The sequence below is a fragment of the Toxorhynchites rutilus genome, chromosome 2 (genome assembly GCF_029784135.1).
Source record: "Toxorhynchites rutilus septentrionalis strain SRP chromosome 2, ASM2978413v1, whole genome shotgun sequence".
Taxonomy (NCBI): domain Eukaryota; kingdom Metazoa; phylum Arthropoda; class Insecta; order Diptera; family Culicidae; genus Toxorhynchites; species Toxorhynchites rutilus.
Window position 1 is genome coordinate 45,008,843 of NC_073745.1, and position 23,510 is coordinate 45,032,352.

At 36.6% G+C, this 23,510-nt stretch overlaps 2 protein-coding genes across 2 annotated transcripts in view; one reads left to right on the top strand and one right to left on the bottom strand.

The window, feature by feature from the left end:
• The window catches only part of LOC129764237 (MOXD1 homolog 2-like), a 461,156-nt gene that overhangs the window by 270,320 nt on the left and 167,326 nt on the right, over nt 1-23,510 (top strand). The window lies entirely within an intron of this gene.
• On the bottom strand, nt 1,280-8,292 carry LOC129764238 (uncharacterized). Its single transcript, XM_055763121.1, has 3 exons — nt 8,006-8,292; nt 7,772-7,916; nt 1,280-3,172 (listed from the first exon to the last, which is right to left on the bottom strand). The coding sequence occupies exons 2-3, from the start codon at nt 7,786-7,788 to the stop codon at nt 1,582-1,584; spliced, it is 1,608 nt and encodes a 535-aa protein (XP_055619096.1). The 5' UTR covers nt 7,789-7,916; nt 8,006-8,292; the 3' UTR covers nt 1,280-1,581.

Sequence of the window (23,510 nt, forward strand, 5' to 3'; positions counted from 1 at the left end):
TAAACTATTGTTCGATGAAATGTGGAAACCTCCTCTCACTTAATCAATCAAGCTTGATTTCGGGTCATTTGAACAACTTTACATGCTTGTAATCTTCAAAAAAGAATTAGACTCCTTTTTGAAAATGGCCAAAAATCTTTTCTTTATTTTTTACAAAAAAATCATAACTCAAAAACTATAATCACGAATTTCATGCCAACTCGACTGGCCGTTGGCGACATCATCTCAGATAGTAATGAAACGTTGTGGGTGTAGAAACTTGAGCATTTAAGCAACTTTACATACTTGAAATATTTAAAAAATGACTACTTTTTGGAAAAAGCCAATTTTTTTCTTATTTTTTTACAAAAACTTATAACTTAAAAACTATGATACCTACAAGATTCTTGTCAGAGGATGAAATATAAGAAAATTGTTCAAATTTTCATAAAAAATACCAAGAATTCCATGGAAGAAAATTTCGCTCACAAAAAAGTTATTTTAAAAATTAAAATAAATTTTTCTAAGAAACGTAGTTTTTTAAAATCTCAAAAATTTATATATATATATATATATATATATATATATATATATATATATATATATATATATATATATATATATATATATATATATATATATATGAATAGCCCTTAAAATTTCCAAAAAGATGGGCACTTTTACAGGGAAAAAGTTTTTCTAAGAACAACTTTTTTATATTTTCTTTGAAAAAAATACAACTAATCCTAATTTTGTTTGAAGTCAAGATAGCGATATGGTGTATTCGACAAAGTTTTAGATTTTGTTAAAATATAAACTTCTGTCGAAGAATTCAACTTTCTCTTGTTTATAGTTTTTGGAATATAAGTCATTTTTTATGAAGACTCCTGAAAAAAATAATGGTTCGCTCGTAACATTTTTGTGTGTAAATTCTCACGTTTGACATGATCTTGACATGTTTATAAATAGAGAAAATTTAACAGAGCATGTAAATGCGATAATTTATACATAAACATGTTACGAATTAAACATGAGTAGTATTATTTCAAAGAAAGAAATGAAAAAGTTGTTGTTCGAAAAACTTTTTCTATGTAAATGTGCCCATCGTCCGATGCATGCAAAACTTTTTTTTCGATGAAATTTTTTTCTTCATTCTCTGACCAACTTTTTGTTTTTAAAACATATGCTTTCAATTTTTCAAAATTATCCGGGAAAATATATATATATATATATATATATATATATATAAGTAATGACCGAAGTGGCGATTACAATATAAAAAATAAATTTATTTTCGCTAAATTTAAAGATTACACATCAACGTTCATACTAAGACTCAATGCTATCTTCTGTTCCCTGCCTTTTTATAATGTCGGTATCTCGCGTCAGCAGATTCCTTGTTATCCGTACGGTCGCGTTGTTTCCAGATCGGGTTCCTTTGAATGATGTCGCGTGGTCAGCCGTTGTCGTCAGTTGTTATGGCTCGCGATTGTCTTGATGGGAGGCCTCTGGGTGCAATCTGATCCTGGTTGCATCGGTTGTTATGATTCTTTGTTGCTCTAAGTGGTCGTGTGGGGTACATCTGGTCGTAACGTCTCCCCCCTAAGTTTCAAGCGTCCTCGATTGAAGTTTCGGCAGCTCGATCCATGGTTTCGGGATGCATTTTTGCTCTGTCTTCTTCCCCGGAAGTAGGGATAATGGAATACTTCCGTTGTTTTCAGTTTCGTCCACCTGAGTAGCCACGAGAGGTTCTGGCGGATTTTTGGTTACTTCATTTCTTTTATTACCTTTTTTGTAGAAATATACAGAAAAGAAACAGATAAATGTTATTATGAGGAGGGTTGTACCTCCAATTGTTACCCGGTGTTGTGTGGTGTTCAAGTAAAGTTGAACTTCATTGAGTTCTTCCAAGTTCTGTATTCGTAGCATGACGTTTTCATCGTCAAGATCTGTAAAATTTCCATTTTGGAGGGGCTTGCTGTATATTGGGATCAGGTATTCTTGCTGGTAGGTTACGTCAGGTTGTCCAAAAAATGTGAAATTTCGTATTTTGACGGTACAGTTTTCGGTTTCGATTATTGTGGCATCGCTAACCATCCTTGAATCTCCGCAAGAGTCTTTTACTTCTACGATTTCTGTTGTGTCGATCAGGATGATTCCTTGCTTGACTTCTTTGATTTGTGTTGTTTGTTTTGATTTTACAAACGAGCATTTGGGTGTTTGGTGAGTTAATATTTTATAGATGCAATCGTCCTCAATTAGGTTATTTCCATCGCAAATATCGCATTCTGTTGGTTGGTAATAAACTGTGTTGCCATATTTCGTTACCAGGTTGATGTTCGTATCGATCCGTGAATTGTTAACTCTCAAAGTATGGATTTCTAACAAATCGTACGTCTTTTTATCCAAAATGGGGGTCTTTATTAATATGACTGCTTGATTGTTGCTGATACCGACACTCGCTGAGGTATATTGGAAAATTTCGTCTAAGTAATTTAGCTTTATTGTTTGTGTCTTAAGCCTGTCTAAAATTAACTGTTTTTCCTCCAATGAGAGTATGTTTTTGTTTATCAAGCCTACTCTAGAAAATTCTACTTGCTCCTCGATGTCCTCTAATATGCTGATAATTTTGTCCATATTCCAGATAAGGTTGACGAATTCTAAATCTGTTTTTATTCCCTGTACTGTGTTGTATTCCTTAGTAATTTTTGATTCAATTTTACTAATAGAGTCTGTAATATTATTCAATTTATTTTGAAAAAGTTCATTGATCTGGATTTGTTTCATCTGATTGTTCACTAATTTGTCTCCTTGTGTTTTTAATATTCCCAAACTTTGATGCATGACTATTAGGTCATCGTTATCAGGGTTTCCCGTGATGAGTTTAATGGCTGTTCCTAATGCGTTCATAAGTCCCCTTTTTATTCTATGTGGTAGGAGGCTCCTGAGTTTATCTTTTGCTAGTTTGGTTTTTTCTAGTAGTGTTTGCTCTAGGTGTTCTATAGTTTCAAACGATTTCATGATTTTTTCTATGTTTTCTATATTGTCATTTAATGTATTTAGGTTGATTCTATGCAACATTCTGTCATATCCGATTCTAATCCTTGCTGTTTTGATCTTGAACGCAACCAATCCATTGCTGTTCGTTATTTCTTTATAGTTGGTGGTGCTTATTGTTTTGATGAGTATTATTCTGCAAGAAAAACAAATGGCTTCTTTAATATGGTGTTCATTTTAGTGGTCTTTGTTAATTTTTTATGCGATTTTTATGGATTTTAATGTTATTTGTGTCCTTGAAGGTTAGATGGTTGTCTTCTTTTATGGTAGAAAGTTTATAAATGTCTTTATCTTTATTCAACCTTTGACTAATTTTTATGTATTTCGTGTCGTTAGGGTTGAGTGGCTTGGGTTCTTCACGATTCTCATGCTTCTTTTCGAAGGCTTGTTTACGTTTATCTAGTTCCAATTTTACTGCAGAGTGGATTTTGTTGGATTGTTCAATTATGTCAGCCGCGTTCGTAACATTATTTGTGTTAAATATTAGCTCACGTGGTTTTCGTTTCGTCACGGAGTGAAATGTATTATTATAGATGTCGGTAATTATATTCATCCGATCGTTGATCGGAAGTTCATTATATTTTGTTTTTAGTGTTCTATAAAGCTCGATTATCGTTGAGTGGAATCTCTCAACTATTCCGTTGGAATTAGAACTACTCGCGAAATGAATTTCGATTCCGAGCTCGTTTAAAAAGCCGACGAAATCTATTGATGTAAAAGCGGGCTCTTGATCACAAATTATCGTTTGCGGTCTACCGAAGTGCCTGATGTGTTCGGAAAAAGCGCGTTTTATGTCTATTATCGTTCTTGTTGTCAGTGGTATGGCGTTGGCGAATTTGGAGAAGGAGTCCACGATGGTCAGCCATTTTTGGCCTTTCATGAAAAATATGTCCATGTGAACCCGTTCGAATTGTTTTGAGCCGAAAAATGATTTCTGAATTAATTTTGGGGGCTTCCTGTCGTATTTGCTTCTTTTACAAATATGACAGGAGTTAACAAATATTTTCAGTTTTCACTCGATTTCGGGGAAAAAATATTTCTGCAGGATTTGCATTTTGTTTTCTTTTGCTCCTCTGTGTGCTGCGTCATGTATTTCCCGTATTATGGCATCTTTTTGCTCGTCTATTCTGACATCTTCTAGAAGCTTTTCTGAAATGAAAACTTTGAATTTATTGTTAGTAAAATGTTTACAGTATGTTTCCTGAACGAGTTGTACTAATGATATTGGAATTTTTAGACAAGATATTCCTCTGGGGTTAAGGTAACTTTTGAGAATTTCGACTATGTCTGCTTCTGTATATTCTGGTTTTACAATAGTGAATCGGTGGTATTTTGGAAATGTTTCTTCGTGTATAGTCGTATCAAAATGATTTATTTTAAAAATTATTTGTGTTCTAAAACTGTTGATTGGTTTTTCGGTACACCATATGAAAAAATCATCACTGGTTTCTGCTGAGTGAACAGTTTCAAGATCAAGTTCATTATTATTTAATTCTTCTGGTTTTATCCTCGATAAAGCGTCTGCTACCACATTTTGGTTGCCAGGCTTATAAATGAGTTCATAATCAAATTCCTCCAATGCTATTTTCCCCCTTATAATTCTTCTGTTAGCGTCTGTCATGGAGTAAGTAAGTGGTTGGTGATCCGTAAGAAGTTTAAATTTTCGTCCATAAAGATATGGTCGGAAATGTTTCACAGCCCAAACGATGGCTAGAAATTCCTTCTCCGTCGTGGAATAGTTTTCTTCGGTGTTGTTAAGGGTCCTAGATGCGTACGCGATTGGTCGATCTTTGCCTATGGGTCCTTGTGAAAGAACTGCCCCTATGGCAAAATCGCTGGCATCGGTGGTTAGTATGAATTCCTTCGTGAAGTCGGGATAAATGAGTATAGGGTCCATTGTAAGAAGTTGTTTACATTTCTCAAAACATTCGACTGTTTCTGGGGATATAACGAATTCGGTGTCTTTACGAAGTAGAGCAGTTAAAGGCTTCACCAATTTCGCGAAATCTTTAATGAATCTGCGGTAGTATCCCAGGGTACCAAGAAATTGACGTATTTCCTTTTCGGTTTTTGGAGTCGGCCATTTCTTAATTATTTCGATTTTGTCGGTGTTTGGTTTAACGCCTTCTTCTGAAACAGTGTGTCCAAGATAGTGAACTTCTTTTTTGAAAAATTCACATTTATCTATCTGGATTTTTAAATTTGCTTCCTTTAGTTTTTTCAATACATTCATGAGATCTTTCTTATGTTCCTCTAGGGAACTTGAGAAGATTATGATATCGTCCATATAGACGAGACAACACTTCCCTAAGAATTCTCTCAAGATGCAGTCCATAACACGCTGAAAAGTTGCTGGAGCATTTTTCAGCCCGAATGGCATGCGTGTAAATTCATATTTTCCGGAGTTAATCGAGAAAGCTGTTTTCTCGATATCTTCGTTTGCAAGTTGAATTTGGTGAAAACCGGACACCAAATCAATTGTAGAAAAATAACAAGTTCGGCCAAGTTTATCAAGTATTTCCGTTATTTCCGGGATGGGATATTTATCACTAATTGTCTTTTCGTTTAGTTTTCGATAGTCGATAACTAAACGAAACTTTTTCTTCCCAGAAGCGTCTGTTTTCTTCGGGACAACCCATATAGGCGATGTATAAGGTGATATTGATTCCCTTATTATCCCGTCTCTAAGCATTTTTTCCACTTGTTGTTGGATTTCTGTTTCGAAAATTTGTGGGTATTTATAGGATTTTGTATGTATTGGTATATTGTCTGAAGTCCTGATATTGTGCTTTATCTTATGGGTGAAAGTTAATTTATCCGAGTCGGTATAAAGTATTTCTCTGTTGGCATCTATAACCCTTTCTAAAGCTTTTTTCTCCTCATCGTTCATGTGTTCACTCCTAAAACAGTATTTTCCTTTTGGTGAAATTTTCGGAATGTCCTTCAATCTAAAACAATCGGTTCCAATTTCAATTTCATTAGAGTTCAGTTGTACTGTTCTATTGGGGTAATGACTTTTTATTGCCACTATAGCTATGCCATTTTTGCTTTGGTATAAACCGGGGAGAATTGAAAAATAATCAAATGGAGTTTCTTCCTCAACAAGAAAGCTACCTTTTTGCTTTATTGGTATTTCTACAAATTGGAACTCTTGTTCCGAAATGTTGATTTTGTGGTTTCCTGGAAATTTCTTTTCGAGGTTAAAAGTTTTTCTACCAATTTTCAATTTATTTCTGCCGATGTCCAACTGAGCATTGAGGTCTCTCAGTGTTTCGTACCCTATTAATCCATCGAAAAAATCGTGGAAATCGAATACATAAAATTTTACCTTCTTCCTAATTTGGAAGATGTCAAATGAAGCTGATTTATTGATGTCATGTTTGCCATTGATATTCGTGACGTGAATTCCTGTTTCATCTTTGCAATTTTCGAGTTTAACATGTTTGGGCGAAATATAATTTTTATTGGCACCTGTGTCCATTAAAAATTTTAAATTGCCCTTAGTTGTTTGGATAGTCAGATAAGGAATAAAATTATTATTCTTTATGTTTTTTGCTTTTCCTTTCTTACCATCTGGAAATTTAATTCGTCGCCTTCAAAATAGTCGTCGTCTTCTGATTCTAAAATTGAATCGTTCGACGTCAAATCCGCTTTAGGTTCCGGTTCGCGCACTTCATTATTATGAACCTGCATTTTCGACTGGTACGTCCTCATAGAAACGTCCTCGTCATTATTTACTTTTTGAGATCTGAATCTCTCAGATACGGGTTTATTATTCTGATTGGTTTTTGGATTATATGATTTTTGATTTTGTGAAATTGTCTGAGCCTTCTGCTCGGGAATTCTGTAGGTCGAAGGACCTTGTTTGTTTTCCAATTTTTGCCTGAATGCGGCATTGGAATGTTGCATAGTTATGTCATGGGCCTCTTCTAACGAATTCGGCCTATAGCTACGCACGTACATAGCCAGCTGATCCCCATTCAGTCCGTCTATGTATCTTGTAAGTGACATTAAACTTATTAATTTTATGACTGCTTCCATGGAATTTTTATAGTCTTCCATGTGTGCAGCAGACGATTTGATTGCTGTATCAATCGTCTTAACTTTGTTATAGTATTCTGTGAGAGATGCTTTCCCTTGTTTTACATAAAAAAGAGATTGGATATGTGAGGTGATATCTCTCTTGTCTCCAAACGAGTTTAAGAGAACCTCTTTAATTTCGTCCCATTCCGTAGGGTTACCGGAGGAAATCAAAACCTCTCTTGCTTCCCCGATAATTTTTGACCTAACAACACGTATGATTTGCTTGTAGGTTGGCTCGAATTTATAGTCACTGAATAAATCTAGTGTTTGCTGCGTGTCTTCCACCCACGCGAGCGTTTCTTTTCTATTTCCGCTAAAGTGCGGAATATTTTTCACGGGATCCGGCGTGACGAAATTTAAAAATGGATCCTTCGCTTTGTTTTCTAACTTAGTTATAGTATGAATAAGAGCGGCCTGGTTTTTCGTTAACTCTTGTATTTGAGCGATTAATTGCTCCGCTGTAATTTCCACTGGTAATTCAGCTTGCGCTGTTTCTTGCATTGTTTGGTTCTCTTGCGTGGACATTATGCTGTCTCTATGCTGTTGAAACCGTTCGTGTTTAGAATTTTTTCTTCTTGAAGCAATGGTTGCACTTGTTAGTTGCACTTGATCACTTTTTGGTTAATTAATAACGAGAGTGAAAATTACTTACAGTATCAGTAACCTCATTCCCGGAGTCTGTTAACGTTATCGATGAGCGTGGTTCCGTGAGTTGTTCGGCAGCTCCCGTAACTCCAGCGATGTCCTTTCGCGGATGGTTTCCCAGGAAGCAGCACTACACAACACTTTCACAAAGACTGCGCCAGTAATGACCGAAGTGGCGATTACAATATAAAAAATAAATTTATTTTCGCTAAATTTAAAGATTACACATCAACGTTCATACTAAGACTCAATGCTATCTTCTGTTCCCTGCCTTTTTATAATGTCGGTATCTCGCGTCAGCAGATTCCTTGTTATCCGTACGGTCGCGTTGTTTCCAGATCGGGTTCCTTTGAATGATGTCGCGTGGTCAGCCGTTGTCGTCAGTTGTTATGGCTCGCGATTGTCTTGATGGGAGGCCTCTGGGTGCAATCTGATCCTGGTTGCATCGGTTGTTATGATTCTTTGTTGCTCTAAGTGGTCGTGTGGGGTACATCTGGTCGTAACGTATATATATATATATATATATATATATATATATATATATATATATATATATATATATATATATATATATATATATATATATATATGATATTTTCGTCAAAAGTTGTAGTTTCGTTCTTTATCGCCAATTATTAAATCCGTATTTTATATTTCTTTGTTAGGGTGACCATTTTCATTTTAGGCTGATCCGAAATACCGAGTTTTTCCACTTTTTTCCAAGATTTTTTTTTAAATTCCGCTTGCAAAAATTCTAGGTTTTGAATTTGTTATTATAAATTGTATTCGTTTTTGAAAGTTCTCATGGTCTCGGGACCAAGAGCGTTATATTTTTTTATATATTTTCTGAAAAGCTGAGGATTTTTCACATAATATATCTCGAAATAAGGGAGACGTTTTTTTTTTCGTTTTTGAGTTATGATTTTTCTAAGTTACCCGATGGTCCCAAAAAATCATCAAATTTTTTTGGGAAAAATGAGAAATATCAATAAAAACACATAAACACCTATTTAAATGTAAATGAAACCAGTACAGGGTCTCCAAATTCTGAAAAAAAAATCAAATTTGGAAATATGTACCGCGCAACACGTTAAGATTCGGAAAAAAACAACCACACAAATCTAGAAGGCGTAGGAACACGTTCAAACTCGAATTAACCCCTTCCCGTATTATTGAATACGTCACACATCAAGTGATTTCACTACTCTGCTGAGCGTTCTAGTGCCTATGTTATCCAAGTACACCACGAGTGAGACTCGATGTTGTACGGGAGAGGGTTAAAGTAGCACTAAATCTCTAAATCCCAAAAAAAAAATTGAATATTTCAAGATTTTTTTTTAGTTCTTCGGTTTTTGATGAAATTTTTTTAAATAATTTTTCGATATACCATAGTGAGATGCACTTTCAGTTTTTTTTTCAAATTTTATACAATACAAATCACATTTTTTTTACGTTTTTCGATGATTTTCAATATTTGTCACATTTGGAACGGTATACCGGTCGATCTCGATTATATAAAGACCTGATTATATAAAATTTTAGAGTCAATTATCTACAGCCTTAAAATTTCCTTTTTTTAGATTTCAAATATGATTTATTTCAAGTGAAAATATTTCAACGTTTCGATTGGATTCTCATCACGAATTGTTTATAACGGAATTGCAGCTGAATTAAGAAAGATAGAAGTTGGGTGTCAATTGTAGAGTTGTTTGATGTTGAGTATATTATGTGCTTTCGGGTCGAAAGTAATAATAGCACCTTCAAAACCACTATTTTTTAAGTTTTTCACTTCCAAAATGTTAAATAACACTAAACCTACTACAAGGGGTCAAATGATCCATTTTAAACTGGTATAAAAATAAACTTTTAGTCAAAATGTCCTTTCAAATTACATTGTCACAAAATCATTTGCCTACACTACTTTTCCTAAAACATACATCGAATGTATTTTTCAGTGTTTATTCATCTCTTGTTATTTTTTTTACAGAGAAATATATGTAATCTGCCCTAACTACTGCAACGGGTCATTTGACCCTTGCAAACATTCATATGATATCAGAATGATTTGTATGTGTGATTATGATACAAAACCATTGCATTACACATTTTTGCTATTGCTTTATATATTTTGTTGTATTTGTGAATGAAAAGTGAATGATTAGAATTAATTGTGTTGCTGGCTATCCAAGCGAGCTAACAGTAACCATTGCAAGCTACAGTGTTTATTTTGCTTGTCAAAAATTGTAATTCCATTATTTTGCTAATAATTGTTATCCTAAAAATATACTATGCCTATGCCATGATATGCCACGGTTATAAACAAAACTATAGAAATAGAGTCATTGTTCACTAACTGTTCATGATGTGGTAGGAATAGGTATACATAAAACATCGGTAGGTTTAGTGTTGAATCTATTTAAATCCACTAATTTAGATGTTTCACAACTATATCCTGTTCTAAATTTTCTCATCTTCAAAATGGAAGCAACAGTCCTAGGTAGCATACTTTTTGAGGTACAATGAATAACAATGAATGAGCGTAGAAGTTTTTTTTCGATCAAATATGATCGTCTATCATCTCCTGAGAAATTCTAGATACATTTTATTCTCATGTGAGAAAGGTGTTCTCTGACTTGAAGGGAATCAATCAAAAGTTTGTCATACATTAAAAACAACTGGAACCGTTTGAAAAATTCTAATTGTTCTTAAACGATTTATACAAAATCGACATTTATCACAAAACTAAAAAGCATTAAACTTATCAAGGACTCTCTGAGCAACTGCTTCTTATAGCTGCCATCTAATTTCAGGACCACAGCTTAGGTTGCTATAAATGGAAGTCATTTGGTAATTGTTAAAAACTCGTTAACCTTCAGAAAAGTTTAAACCAGCTAGGAGGATTACTGTTATATTACTGCGATAAATCTGGAGAAATCTGGACGAATCATAAAAAGTCTGGACTAGACAAAGGATAGTCTGGAAGTCTAGTTAATCCAGAAAAGTCTGGAAGTTTCCAGATAAATGTGGAAGGCTAGCAACGCTTGCACATAGGAGTTATAAAAAAATAGTCAAAATTTCTCATTTGGTATTCTGTACAATATTTTTCATTTTCCATTGTTTGGGGACATGGTTACTCACTCCCTTACCCAGCCAGGTTATTTCTGAATGAATCTCACAAGTGCCCTTTTTCCAAGGTTTTTAAAATGGATTTCATTGATTAAAAAAAAAAATATGCTAGAATATATATTCCATGCAGAGAAGTGTATTTTTATGTTGATGTTAGCGATTTTTTCTGTTTTTTTACAACTTTTCAATATGTTCTGCGTATGTTAACTGGTATAAAAATAAACCAATTCTGTATTAGCTTCTACTGTGCTCACGCTTTGAATGAATTTATAACGAAATGTTTCGTTCTTGTTTGATGAAATTATTAACGTAATCTTTCTTTCAGTCTTGATTGGTTTGCTCAGTTTGTTCAAACTTTCGATTAAAGTTTTATTGTTATAGTAAACATTCACCACAAATCAACCTGAAAGCTGCAGAAGCATTAAAATTAACCTCAACCTTTCCGTTTCCTTCTCTCTCTTCTAGGTAAGACCCGATGAGGACACCGTGGCCCAGTGAGGATAGTATAGTGCACCAGCTCTAGAAATGGGATGCTTTTTCCTGTGTCACTGCTGTACAAACTCATTGAATCCACCGCAGCACACACCGGTATCGTCACACAAAGCCACACATACACACACATATTCGTATGCCAGGTGATGGTGGCGGCGAAGGTGGCGAGCGATAGGTTGGCTCGAAACCATGTGATATCAGTCAGATATCCTTTCTGGCTGCTGCTGAGTATACTATCCGGGGAAAAAGGATACACACACGCTAGATGGGGGAAGTTAAGCGTGAACTTTTTGCCCTCCCCTCCCCCTTTTGTAACGCTGTTTGCTGGCTGGGCTGGAAATGTAGGTCAGATGCCGAGGGCTTTCCAGGGCGAAAAAATCTATCTAATACCGTATCATTTCCCAGGCCCGCCGCCTGGTTGGTTGGTTGTATCTCTCAAATACTGAAGTGTGTGTACTTTTAATCGCTGCCAGCTGCCAACCAGGTATCCTGCAACCTGAACCTGAGTTTGGTGCGGTGGAAAACAGGTAAGCGCCGTCTGTACTCGTGTATATGTGTGTGTGTGATCATTTCGCACTGGCAAAAGGACTTTATTTGTGCAGAGGCGAATCGTTATGTAATCGGCGCCCCTTGGAAGACGGATGTGGTTCTAGCGGGAAAGTGGTACTGATGTGCCACTTTCTGTTCCAAAGCTCGAAGGCAGTGTGGCAGGTCTTTATCTTCTACTGTTGACTGCGCTACCGCTGCATTTTGTGCTACCCTTAAAGGGCTGCTCGTACCAACATATACACACACACACACACACAAACATATCCATCCCACATACACACCAGCGAACACATAACACAGCCGGATCAGCCCGACGTTCACTCAGGAAAATTGCTTCGAGCAAAACCATAAAAAAGTAGCTACCGTGAGATTTAGGATTTAGGGAAATTTATTGCCTTTTCCTTGTCGGGAGGTTGTGTCGGGTCGCGTCGTCTGTGGGGGAAGACGGCGCGGGAGGGCCAAGGTAGCGGACGCGAAAATCCAGGTCAGCAACCGACGACAACCGGCTAGCCTAGAGCCCCGGGAAAGGTTTCCTGCCGACCGTTTCACTTAAAGCGCTTATTTTAAATTATCGATTGGAGTTATTCTCCGTCGACTGGTTTATGCTATTGCGGTTTGCGGTTTTCTGTTCTTCTGGTGTGCATTTTTGTGTGCAGATCGATTACAACTGTTATTGCAAACGGCAGGTGCAAAAAAAACCCTTTCCTCTATTTTTGTCCGTTGGTCTGAGTTGAGGCGCACTTCAGCTTAAATTATTTCGGCATCTTTTTGCACTATATTTTTTGTAGTTTTTTGTAGACTTACTGCATGTTCATGCTAGTTATGTATGAGTTGACAAAACATACTCAACAGGATCACGTATTTGTATGAACACGCCCTACATATAAATTATCCAAACCCCCTCGTTATGAAAAAAGTCCGCATCAATGTTCACGAAAACGGACTTCACAAATGGCGGTATTTGTAGGTTTTGTAGGCGGTTGTATAGTAAGTGAAATAAAAATGAATCTTCTGACTCCTCTTGTCCACTGTCGCGCCATTCAAAAATGTCTGCTACTTTCTGGATAACCTTCGTTTATATCTATTCAGCCTAGATGTAGCTATTATAACATGAGTGTTTGATTTGTGAACGGTATAACAAAATTTTATTTTTAACTCTGTATTTCATCATAAATCTTCTCTTCCAGCAGTAGCAATTTTGCGGATAACAACAATATTTAAAAAAAAGAAGTATTGCCTGTTAGCTGGTATGTTCTACAATCTTCTAGATCTTCTACAAGATCTCGATTTTTTTCTAAAAAAGGTTACAACGCATCTTGGTGTGTGTGTGTGTGGATTAATATAGTAGACAACACTGCAGAATCGTTTAAGCATTTAGATTATTTCCGGAATGTTCCTTAGGCAAAATTATACCAAACAACTCTCGACGCAACCTCGCAACGCTATAATGCATCGCTATCGGATATTTTAGATTATTGTTACATACTTTTTTAATTATGATTTCAAATTAAATGCTCACTCTTGTAAAAACGAAATCAAATAACTTTTAGGAGCGGTTGTTTCAATTTCTTCGATTTTTTCTCTTCAACATTTCTCAGTTTATTTCCAGTTTATTTGCATAGTTGTCTTGATGTTTTTGTTTCTGGAATCTGTTTTAAAATAAAATATTAAAAAAAAAAATTAAGTTCAACGGTAATCCGATGAACCTCACGATTTTATCGTGAGACTACGTCTTTGATTTCTATATAGAGCAATTCCACGTCAAATTAGCCAGCCGTCCCTTTCCGATTTTTTTTTTTTGATATTTTGTACATGAGGTTGCAGTCACCCAAAATCGAAATTTCCATTATCATATGATCAATTTTAATTACGACTGATTGTCCATAAGAACGTATGTAGAAAATGGTATTTTTGATGAGGAACTACGTCTAACCGAACTATATAGGGGGTAAAATGAAAACCTAAACACAGAACATGCAGAAAAAAATTAAAGATTTCGATCGCTTATAACTCGAACATTTCTCAATAGATCAGGAAGATGTTCGCATCAATTGATAGGAGATATTTCTGCGCATCTATCACAATTAATATAATTTTATTTTTCATGAGATAAACAATTGAACAACTGTGAAATGTTAAGCATTATCTAAACGCCTACCTGCCACGTTTTAATCGGACCATAACGGATTCCCCAACACACTTGGGGGAATCCGCATTGAAAATACATGCAAGTAAGAGGGGGGATTTTTGTTCCCATCGAAGTATGTTCCCTAACACAGCCATCTGAACCAAGGTGCCTTACATTACAATGGCGTCTGTTCAAATTCTGTACTAACTGAGCAAATATGTTGAATTCAATTGGATTCGAAAATTGTTTCATTCAATCAGTAATTCAATCAATGCAAACAAATGATTACTAAGCCAACGGAAGTCCCACGTCAACCTTGCGGTTATATCATAGATATTACTCACCCATTTTTTTTCAATAAATCGTGAATCGAAATCAAGATGTCTGCTTAAAATATGACGTACGGCAAAGTTATAGGAAAATCAATGAAATATCATTCAAAATATTACTAAAATTTTACTTAATGTTAGAAACTTTTGTATATCAAAAGATTCGATTTTTCGACATCGATTTTTTCAAATATATTTTTATTAGAAAACTCGTTAAATTCAACAAATGTTGACATATAGTGGTGCGGTATCGAATTCTCTAAAATGGAGATACGAATTTTGATTTTTTTTTAAATTTCAATACTTTGAGAAACCGTAACAATTTAAGAAAAACAATATGAAAAATGGAATCTATATCTAACTCTACATGTAAAACTATGTATAACATTTTATCCTAGGATTAACCGTTCTAAAGATATGACCATTTTCATATAATAGAAATAATGTTTGTTAAACATTCATAAAAAGTCGGAATCTCAGTCGTAATGTGCAAACGCAGTATGCATTTTCTTTTATTTCATGAACATAATTTCTAGCTAGCTAGTCTTCTTTGAAAAAAAATATTACACATGCGAAAAAATTGGATTTTGTTTTAGTAATTATTGTTTGTATTTGTTTTTTTTATAGTTTACATGGTTTCGGGACAAAAAGTGTAATTTTTTATAGTATTTTTTTACATAATATACCCAAAAATCGGATACGTGTTTTTTTTTCGTTTTTGAGCTATGATTTTTCAAACCGATGGTCCAAAATTTATTTTTTTCCAAATTTTTTTTTCAAAAAATGACTTTTTTTGATAATTGGATTTTAGTCGCAAATATCCAGTCTAGTCGCATAGGAATATTGAACGAAAGCTGAAAACAAGTTAACTTCGAAAAATCATAACTCAAAAACGAAAAAATGTCTGATTTTTGCATGTGTTGAGTAAAAAGGCTCATATTTCGAGAAAAAATATATAAAAGTAAGTCAAGTCAAGCAGTCACATATCATAGAACATCCGAGAACAAAACATATTCTTTTTTATTTCTTTATATAGTAAATGACAGTACCAGTTATTAGCTTTTTTCCTAATGAAAAGCTCAATGTCCGTCCATAGGGATCGATACCGGGCTCAACGTATTATAGGGGTTGCCAAAAATACATAGTCGATCATTTTGTGGTGGTGACCTTTTTGTATTTATGTTCATCATAATGTAGTGTTTTCTCCAAGTCAAGTCTATTGATTTGATACACATATCCTAATCAATTTTTTCTAAGAAAATATGAAAATAGCCATTTTTAAGCGGCGGCCAAATAGGATTTTTGATATTATGGAATACGCATAATTATAATGACAACGTAAATGTAGGTGTGTACTAAATTTAAAAGCAAACAGTCAAAAAGAAGGGGATCTTTCATTTGATATTTATGTGGGGGAGTTGCATAAAAACAATAATTGGCCTTTTTGTGATAGCTGTGAATAATCAAGCTAAATAAAACCGTTCAAAATACACACATCTGATTTTTATTTATATTATGTGAAAAACTCCTTAGATCGAAAAAATGAAAAAAATAGCGTCTCTGGTCCAAAGCCAACTAAACGATAAACAACGAATACAATAAATAGTTACGAGAACAAAATCCATTTTTTGCAAGTATAATATTTTATTCAAAAAACCCTAATGAATAAATAAAAAAAATGAGGATCCAATATTTTGCGATACGGAAGAAAACTACCACTTTCAACGAAAATCTGAGAACCACTATATCGGTTTGACATAGGATGGCTGTATAATATAAAATATACGAGTGGTTTGAACGAAGCTCAGAACACTGAGGACTGAACTATTTGCAACAATTCAAGAGCAGAAATATATACAATCGATGCCGGGTTGCCTCACTGATAATTAGAGAAAACTCGAATGTTTCGTCCAGTGTACCAAAAACCCACGAAACACGCACTAATCTCTGTCACATTCTTCATCTTCTTCTTAAATGGCAGTAACGTTCCTAGAGGAACGTCTCAACGTGGTGTTACTTGCGTATTTTTATTAGTACTTAGTTTAGATTTCTATGCCAAATAACACGCCTTGGATGCATTCTGAGTGGAAAGCCCTAGAATACGCGTGACCACAGTGCAAGTCGGAAGAAATTTCCCTGGCGAAAAATTCCCCCGACCAGAACGGGAATCGAACCCGCTCCCGGGAAGTTGGGTGTGATGCTAACCACTCGGCCACGGGAACACTATGATTCTGTCACCTTATTTGATTCGAAAACAAACTGAGCATTCAATGTACCGTAATGCTTTGGAATTCGGACGGCTTTTTAATCTGGACCGACATCCCCCCTACGACGCCACTGGTAATAACTGGACTTACACGCCTGTAAATCCCCCGTCTAGTTTTCATCAACTAAGCAACCAACCAACGGCTGCATAGTTAAAAAATGAATTAAAATTTGTGAAAAGGCTCTTTGATAACAGCATAACGACGAGACAATGAACACTATCGTGCATCTGAATGAATTACATCAACACGAAAAAAAAGTCAGAGTCGCCGATTACATTTATTCCATTGGATGCAACCAACTGGATCAGTGCGCGCTATAATTGTATTACATCAAAACGCAACCCGTCACCGGCGGACAATTCGCTGAGTGTACTTTCTTTTGTCCGTAATGCAAAACACCACGCGTCGTTTGCACCACCCACAACTGGATAGAACTTCCAGGATCATAACGTTCCAATTTTTTCATTACTTCGCTCGAACTGTGACAGCAGAAAAAAAATTATCTTCTGACGGTCGTCATTACTTTGTTTTTCAGAACAATCAAATTAATGACATTTCAGTTCTCCCTTTCATCTCGTTGTCATGTACTGTTTTTTTTTATTATTATTTAATTTTTATTTGCCATCGTCTGATGATGAGTCTCTCTGATCTCGAAGCGACGGCGGCGGCGGCTCGATGGTCTGCCGCTGACAACCTAAGACTCACTGAGCTGCACGGTCCCAAAGCACGACCGCCACGACGATCGACGGTGAATTGAATGATGGGTGGCGGTCAGACAGACCCGTGAACCAATGTTCCCATTCCTGCAGGCGTGTCTAGAGTATAGCTAAAAGGGTGACAGACAGACCTTCTTCTACTTTTTTTTGTTTGTTCACCGCAGTGCTTTCGTGACTTTTCCGCTGACGCTGCATTTGCTTTTCCAAATTGTGAACTTCGCAGCGAGTGACATTGGATGGGTAAATTATAACTCAATGCAATTGAAGGTGGTGGTAGAATCCACTTTTTTTGTATTCAAATTTCCTCCAGTTGAATTACATTCGGGGAGATTTGTCTGACTACGCTTTAGAGGCACGATGTGACTCGAATTTGTGGGGAAGGAAACGTCCGCGGACACACGAGCGAGCAATCATCATCATCTCCTTCTGATGATGATTGTAATCCCTCTCCCGCATATCAACCACAGGTAATGCAAGTCCGCTGCTTTCAGTGCATCCTTTCAACTGTGTTGATTTTCATGGCAAACAGGATCAAAGAATTTTTCTATCTCTCTCGTTTTTCTAGCGAATGTTGGTGGTGATGTCGCAGTGCACTGCAATTGAAGAATGAACTCCAATGAAACTTGCAGTGATGATGTAATTTGTATGATTCATTGCAGTTTGACGTGACAGCTTTTTGACGTACACTAAAAACGATTTTTCACATTTTTATGTATAAAACATACGTTTTTTTGAAACATTAAGCAATGTAATTATGAAATTGAGAAAATTCATTCCAAGAATCGTTGGTTGTGAAATATTTTATGGTATTTCATTTTATATTATATTTTATATGTATTGGAGAGCACGTCTTTAGTTCCCATGATGTTGAAGACATTCAATTGAATCCAATTGAATCTTCAATTGGATCTTCAATGAAACTCACGTTCCCAGAGGAACTTTACCGTCTAATCGTTAATTGTTGTAATTTTTATTAGTACTTAGTTGAGCCTTGAATGTATTCTGAGTGACAAGCTTTAGAATATGTGTAAATACAGTGCAAGTCACAATTTTTTTTAACGATAAATCTTCCGGCCTTCCTGATATTTTGCATTAACATTAAACATGTTCATGGTCAACAATCATGGAACAATTCATGGTCAACTCGAACGCGAAGGAAACGACTGCGTTTCCTACGACACAAACAACAGAAGCAGCGTGAAGGAGAATACATTCACTTACGAGATCCTATCATAAGCAACGCCGACACAGCCTTTGCTGTTACCACACCAAAACGGAATGTAGAGTCATGATATTTCACCACGTGTGTTCAAACTAGACTTTCCGAGATCTCGCACAGCACACAAAAGAGACATTATGCTTCGCGTTATCCGATCTCGCATCTCACAAAGTCATTGGGAGCTGTCTGCAACAAATGAGCGAGGCCGAAGGCAGCCGAGCGAGTAGACTTCCTGTGCGCGCTTAAATTTCGAGAGACGAGTATCGATTTTTGACGTAGAACTACGTCTTTCATTAAGGGTGCCAAATCAGAAAACAGGTCACGCTTTTATGAAATAAAGTTAACGTTAATAACAATTTTTGCCGCGAACGGATTTTAGCGATTTACATACTAAACGAATCGGAAATTCCCTAAGATTTGTTTAATATGCTATACATTAGGATCCCCTGGTTTGTAAATGGTTAAAATTCATGAAAACTTTAGGCGTTTCCATTTTTTCATACATTTGTTCTGTCCATTTGTGTTCTTTCCCGAACAGAGCTGTCAATAACGAGCAACTTATCGACGACCAACGAAGGGGAAATCGTAGGATTTGAAGTCGCCGTGAACAAAGGAAAAGTAGAAGAATGAAGGGGAATATTTGCCTTGAGTATAAACAGTGGATCTCGCTGAGGCAAACTTTCATTCGGCATCGGACTGTTGAGCAATCCAGTTCACTTTGCTTTCGCTGCGCAAGATTGGACCCCACCAGTGGTAATCCAACTTGGATATCGTCGTTGCTTTTTCTGTTCGTTAAAAACGAACGCAAAAAACGAATGCGTCATCTAATGATGCACGCGATGTTGGTGTAGTGAAAAGCGCTCGCACTGAACCGAGCCTTCGCGAGTGTGACACCGCATCGAACAACAACAAAATAGGCTATTTCGGCACGTCAGTCGAAAATGTAAACGGCTTTTTTGGTGCCTTTGAGAATGCATCAATGCATTAAACTGACGTTATGGCGAAGCAGGTGTTAAGGTTATGCTCCAAAATATTTGGGGAATACCAAGCATCTTTAATGTCTAACTGGAATGTTATAAGTTATTTAGATTCGCGTGCTAGTCGCAAAACTGCCTTCAACTAGGATTGCATTTGCGCTAATATTGATCATAATGAGGCATTGTTACTGTTTTCGAGGTTGTTGATATTAACAAAAAGAGTTTATTCCACTTGTTTAGTCACCAAGAAAGTAAATGTCGTTCTGGAGTTTTGTATGTGATTAGGTTTCGCTTACCAGTAGCAAAAATTCCTCCACTAAGGGTGACAGCTGCGCTTCTCTCGAGCATGAGGAAGTAATGCAACTTTTTTTGAGGCCAGTAATATTAACAAAAGCGTTTCTTTTGAGAATAGCGCAAAATGATGAGAAGTATTTGTATTCCTAGTAGCTTCAAGCCACCAATGTATGGTTCTGTATGCATGCTATGGCGAACGCTTGTTTGGCCCTTGGTTTACGTTGTACGAACGATGCCTAGAGATGCGATTGCTTTGAGGCAATACTAAATAACACGTAGCGTGATATTTGATACTTGCAAGTGTTGTCATTGTTGTTGTTTCCATTCGGTGCCAAAAATATATTGATGTCGTTATGAGATGTGGAATAATGGTGCTGGTGTAACATGTATATAATCGACTGTAGCCGAGTCTATGTCAATTGCGAAAAAGGCCACCGGAATAGCGTTCGAGGTAAATTTTCAATGCATTGACATGAAATAAATTGCGACATACGATCCGCTAGTGTATTGTTTTGCAAGGGCAAGAATGAATCATCAATCAATTATCGTCAACTGATTCTGCAATGAAAAACCATTTCAAAGATTATTCTACTAAGCAGTTGTTTCGAAAATTTCACAGCATTATAGAATAATATCCGAAGGTATAAACAAGCGACTTATATAAAATAACAGCGTAGTTCTACGTCAACAATGCGGTCGTATCTTGGACACAACCTCCTATATTTTTTTCTTCCTCACATCTCTTCTATGTTCAAGCGATAGGACCGGGCTTTAGCACGCGAGCTTTTTTTTTTTTTTATCTGTATTATAGTGATTTTCAACTCTTTTGGCTGGTTCGTCACTTTTACTTCCATTTTTGGAAGAATGTCGAGAGTGAGAATTGAACTCGTGACCTTTAGCGCGAGAGGCAAGGATGTAACCACTACGCCAGATCGCCTCCGCTAGCACGCGAGCTTATGATTGGCTGTTTCTCTTCTTTTACGTAAAATTTTGTGATGCGTTCAGGAATGTCTCGTCGCGTTTCTATGCGAACGATGCACATGTTTTATGTACACGAAGAGATGCTCGTGCATTAGTGCTCGCGAGACATTGTCATGTAACTGCCTCAAAGTGACACTTGATTAGGCCTTCTGAGATCTCGCACAGCACGTAGAAGAGACACTGTGCTTTGCTTTATTCATCCTCGTATCTCACACAATCATTGCGAGTTGTGTGCAACAAATGAATGAATTGATTGGATGATTTTAGTGGCGATATTTTTGTGAAACAGTTCTTCATCACTAATTGTTCTGCGTGCCATATTACGAAGATTATAATTTTAACAACAGTAGCACAGCTTCCCCCGACAGCACCAAATGTCACTTTGAGGCAGGTACACGAGAAAATCTCGCGAGCACCAACACATGTGCATCACGGTTCCCGGAATAAATCGCCACAGAAAACGACTGCAACAGAAACCACCGCTTATAAAATGTGTAGTAGGCTATAAATATTGTGGCGCGGTATTGTATTTCAAAACAAGAATTAACCGGGCAAACGTATCGCCCCAGGCAAACGTAACGCCCCGGGCAGACGTATACCGTCCGACGCTCGCTAGAGCTCGGTCGGACATTGCTAAAGGATCGTATCCTATGTTTCAAACTAACCGGGCAATCAGTGGATCCCAGGTTTGCGTGCGAGACACCGCCGCTTCCGACGGCGGGTCGGCGGTGGACTCGGATTGCGTCATCTTGGCGGCATGGGCCGCCTCGATTCCTTATCCTCGCCAAATGGGGACTTCGTCCCCATTACATTGTCCTCAGAATAAATTTCGAAAAACGAGAACAAGAGAATAAATTTATAATAGAAATGTGAGGCACATGATGTTTTTCCCGCGCCAAATATTTCTAGCCTACTACACTTTTTCTAAGCGGTTGTTTCTGTTGCAGTTGTTTACTGTGGCGATTTATTCCGGTCACCGTGCATCACTCGTGTTGAAATGCAACGAGGTATTCTTGAGCGCATCTCAATATTTTTCGAAAGAGAAGAGAAGGAGCCGAACCCTTGCTCGTGTGCTAAAGCCCGGTCTCATCGCTTGATCATGAAGGGGTTGTGAGGAGGAAAAAATCAATACTCGTCTCTCGAAATTTAAGGCCCATTTATACGTTGCTAGAAGCTGACTTGACAGTGAGCAGCTACTGGGCCGGTGGACTCGCTTGACTCGCCTTGTCCGTTTACACAGTGTGAGCTGTTGACGAGAAACTAGATACTACAGCATTGGCTTACTAGGGATGCCGTTTTTTTTCAAATGTCCATCAAATTGTCAGAAACAGATTGATCCGAAATAGACTTCTCTGTTGGCAGTTTTCGTCTCAGGTTTTCAGTTGCATTTATCATTACACAATTTTATCGCGAAATACACGCTGACCGTGTATAAAAATACTTTGTGCTGAATTTCTTCGAACTGAAGGTACTATCCGAAAAAGCAGAAAGGCAAAAGGGTTTGGGCCAGGAATTGGATGCAAGGAAAAGGAGCAACAAATACAATATCTATACCATGTTGATCCTCTAGAGTACAGGGCAGTGTTGAGAAAACACCTGAATAAGTGGAAATACTGTTGGATTTCATTGGTCCAACAATACAACGCCAAGATACACTCATGAGAGATGCTATACCTACAAGAGTGAAATTAAAAAACGACATTGATGTGCCTTTCTTTTGGAATATTGTTCAGATTGTTGTCGATATTTTTTAGAATCTCGAAAGCATTCATAGCTAAGATAATTCCGGAAGTATGTGATGCTATAAATGGCAGTTTAAAAGATTTTTTTTTCAATTCTATTTATTTCGCCTTGCCAGCAGCTTCGTGTACCAATTTGTGAAATGAAAATGATAATAGATTATTATGAAATGAAAATGATAATAGATTATTATGAAATGAAAATGATAATAGATTATTAATAGATAGGAAGAATAAATACGCGTCAAAAACTAAAATAATTAATGAAAATGTACTTTTTTAAAGCGAATATTCTGTTTCTTAGAACAATACTTTTTTTGCAAGTTGTGAGTGAATTTTGAATGAAAATTGTGCCTGATAATGATTCTATAGTAAAGATTCTCAAGAAAACTATCTCAAAAAGAAAGTGCCCCGCCAGCACGCAAAAAACGATAACAACGATTTCATTTAGAAACTATGAGGGTTTTATTTTTTATTCCAATAATTTTCAAGTCTATAAATATCTTCGCATATTTTCAAATATCTTAAAAATAGAGACATTTCTTTACATTTGGCATCCCTGATTCGAGCACTAAATTCTATTTTTGACGTTTTGAGGGATGCGAGTGCGAGTAAATTCAAAAAACTTTGAAGTAGCTCGCACGCCGGATCACACATGACACTAACAGGCATGATGTGTTCACACGTTGTGAGTAGCTGCACTGCAGTAACTGACTACACTGACTCGTATGTGTACTCGCACCGTCTGAACCCTGCTTTAGGCGCGCGCGAACAGAAAGTCTGAACACCTCTCAATATTTTACGAAAGAAAAGAGAAAGAGCTAATCCCAAGCCCGTGTGCTAAAGCCCGGTCTCATCGCTTGCACATGGAAGGGTTGTGAGGAAGAGAAAATCGACACTCGTCTCTCGAGAATAAAGCGCGCGCACAG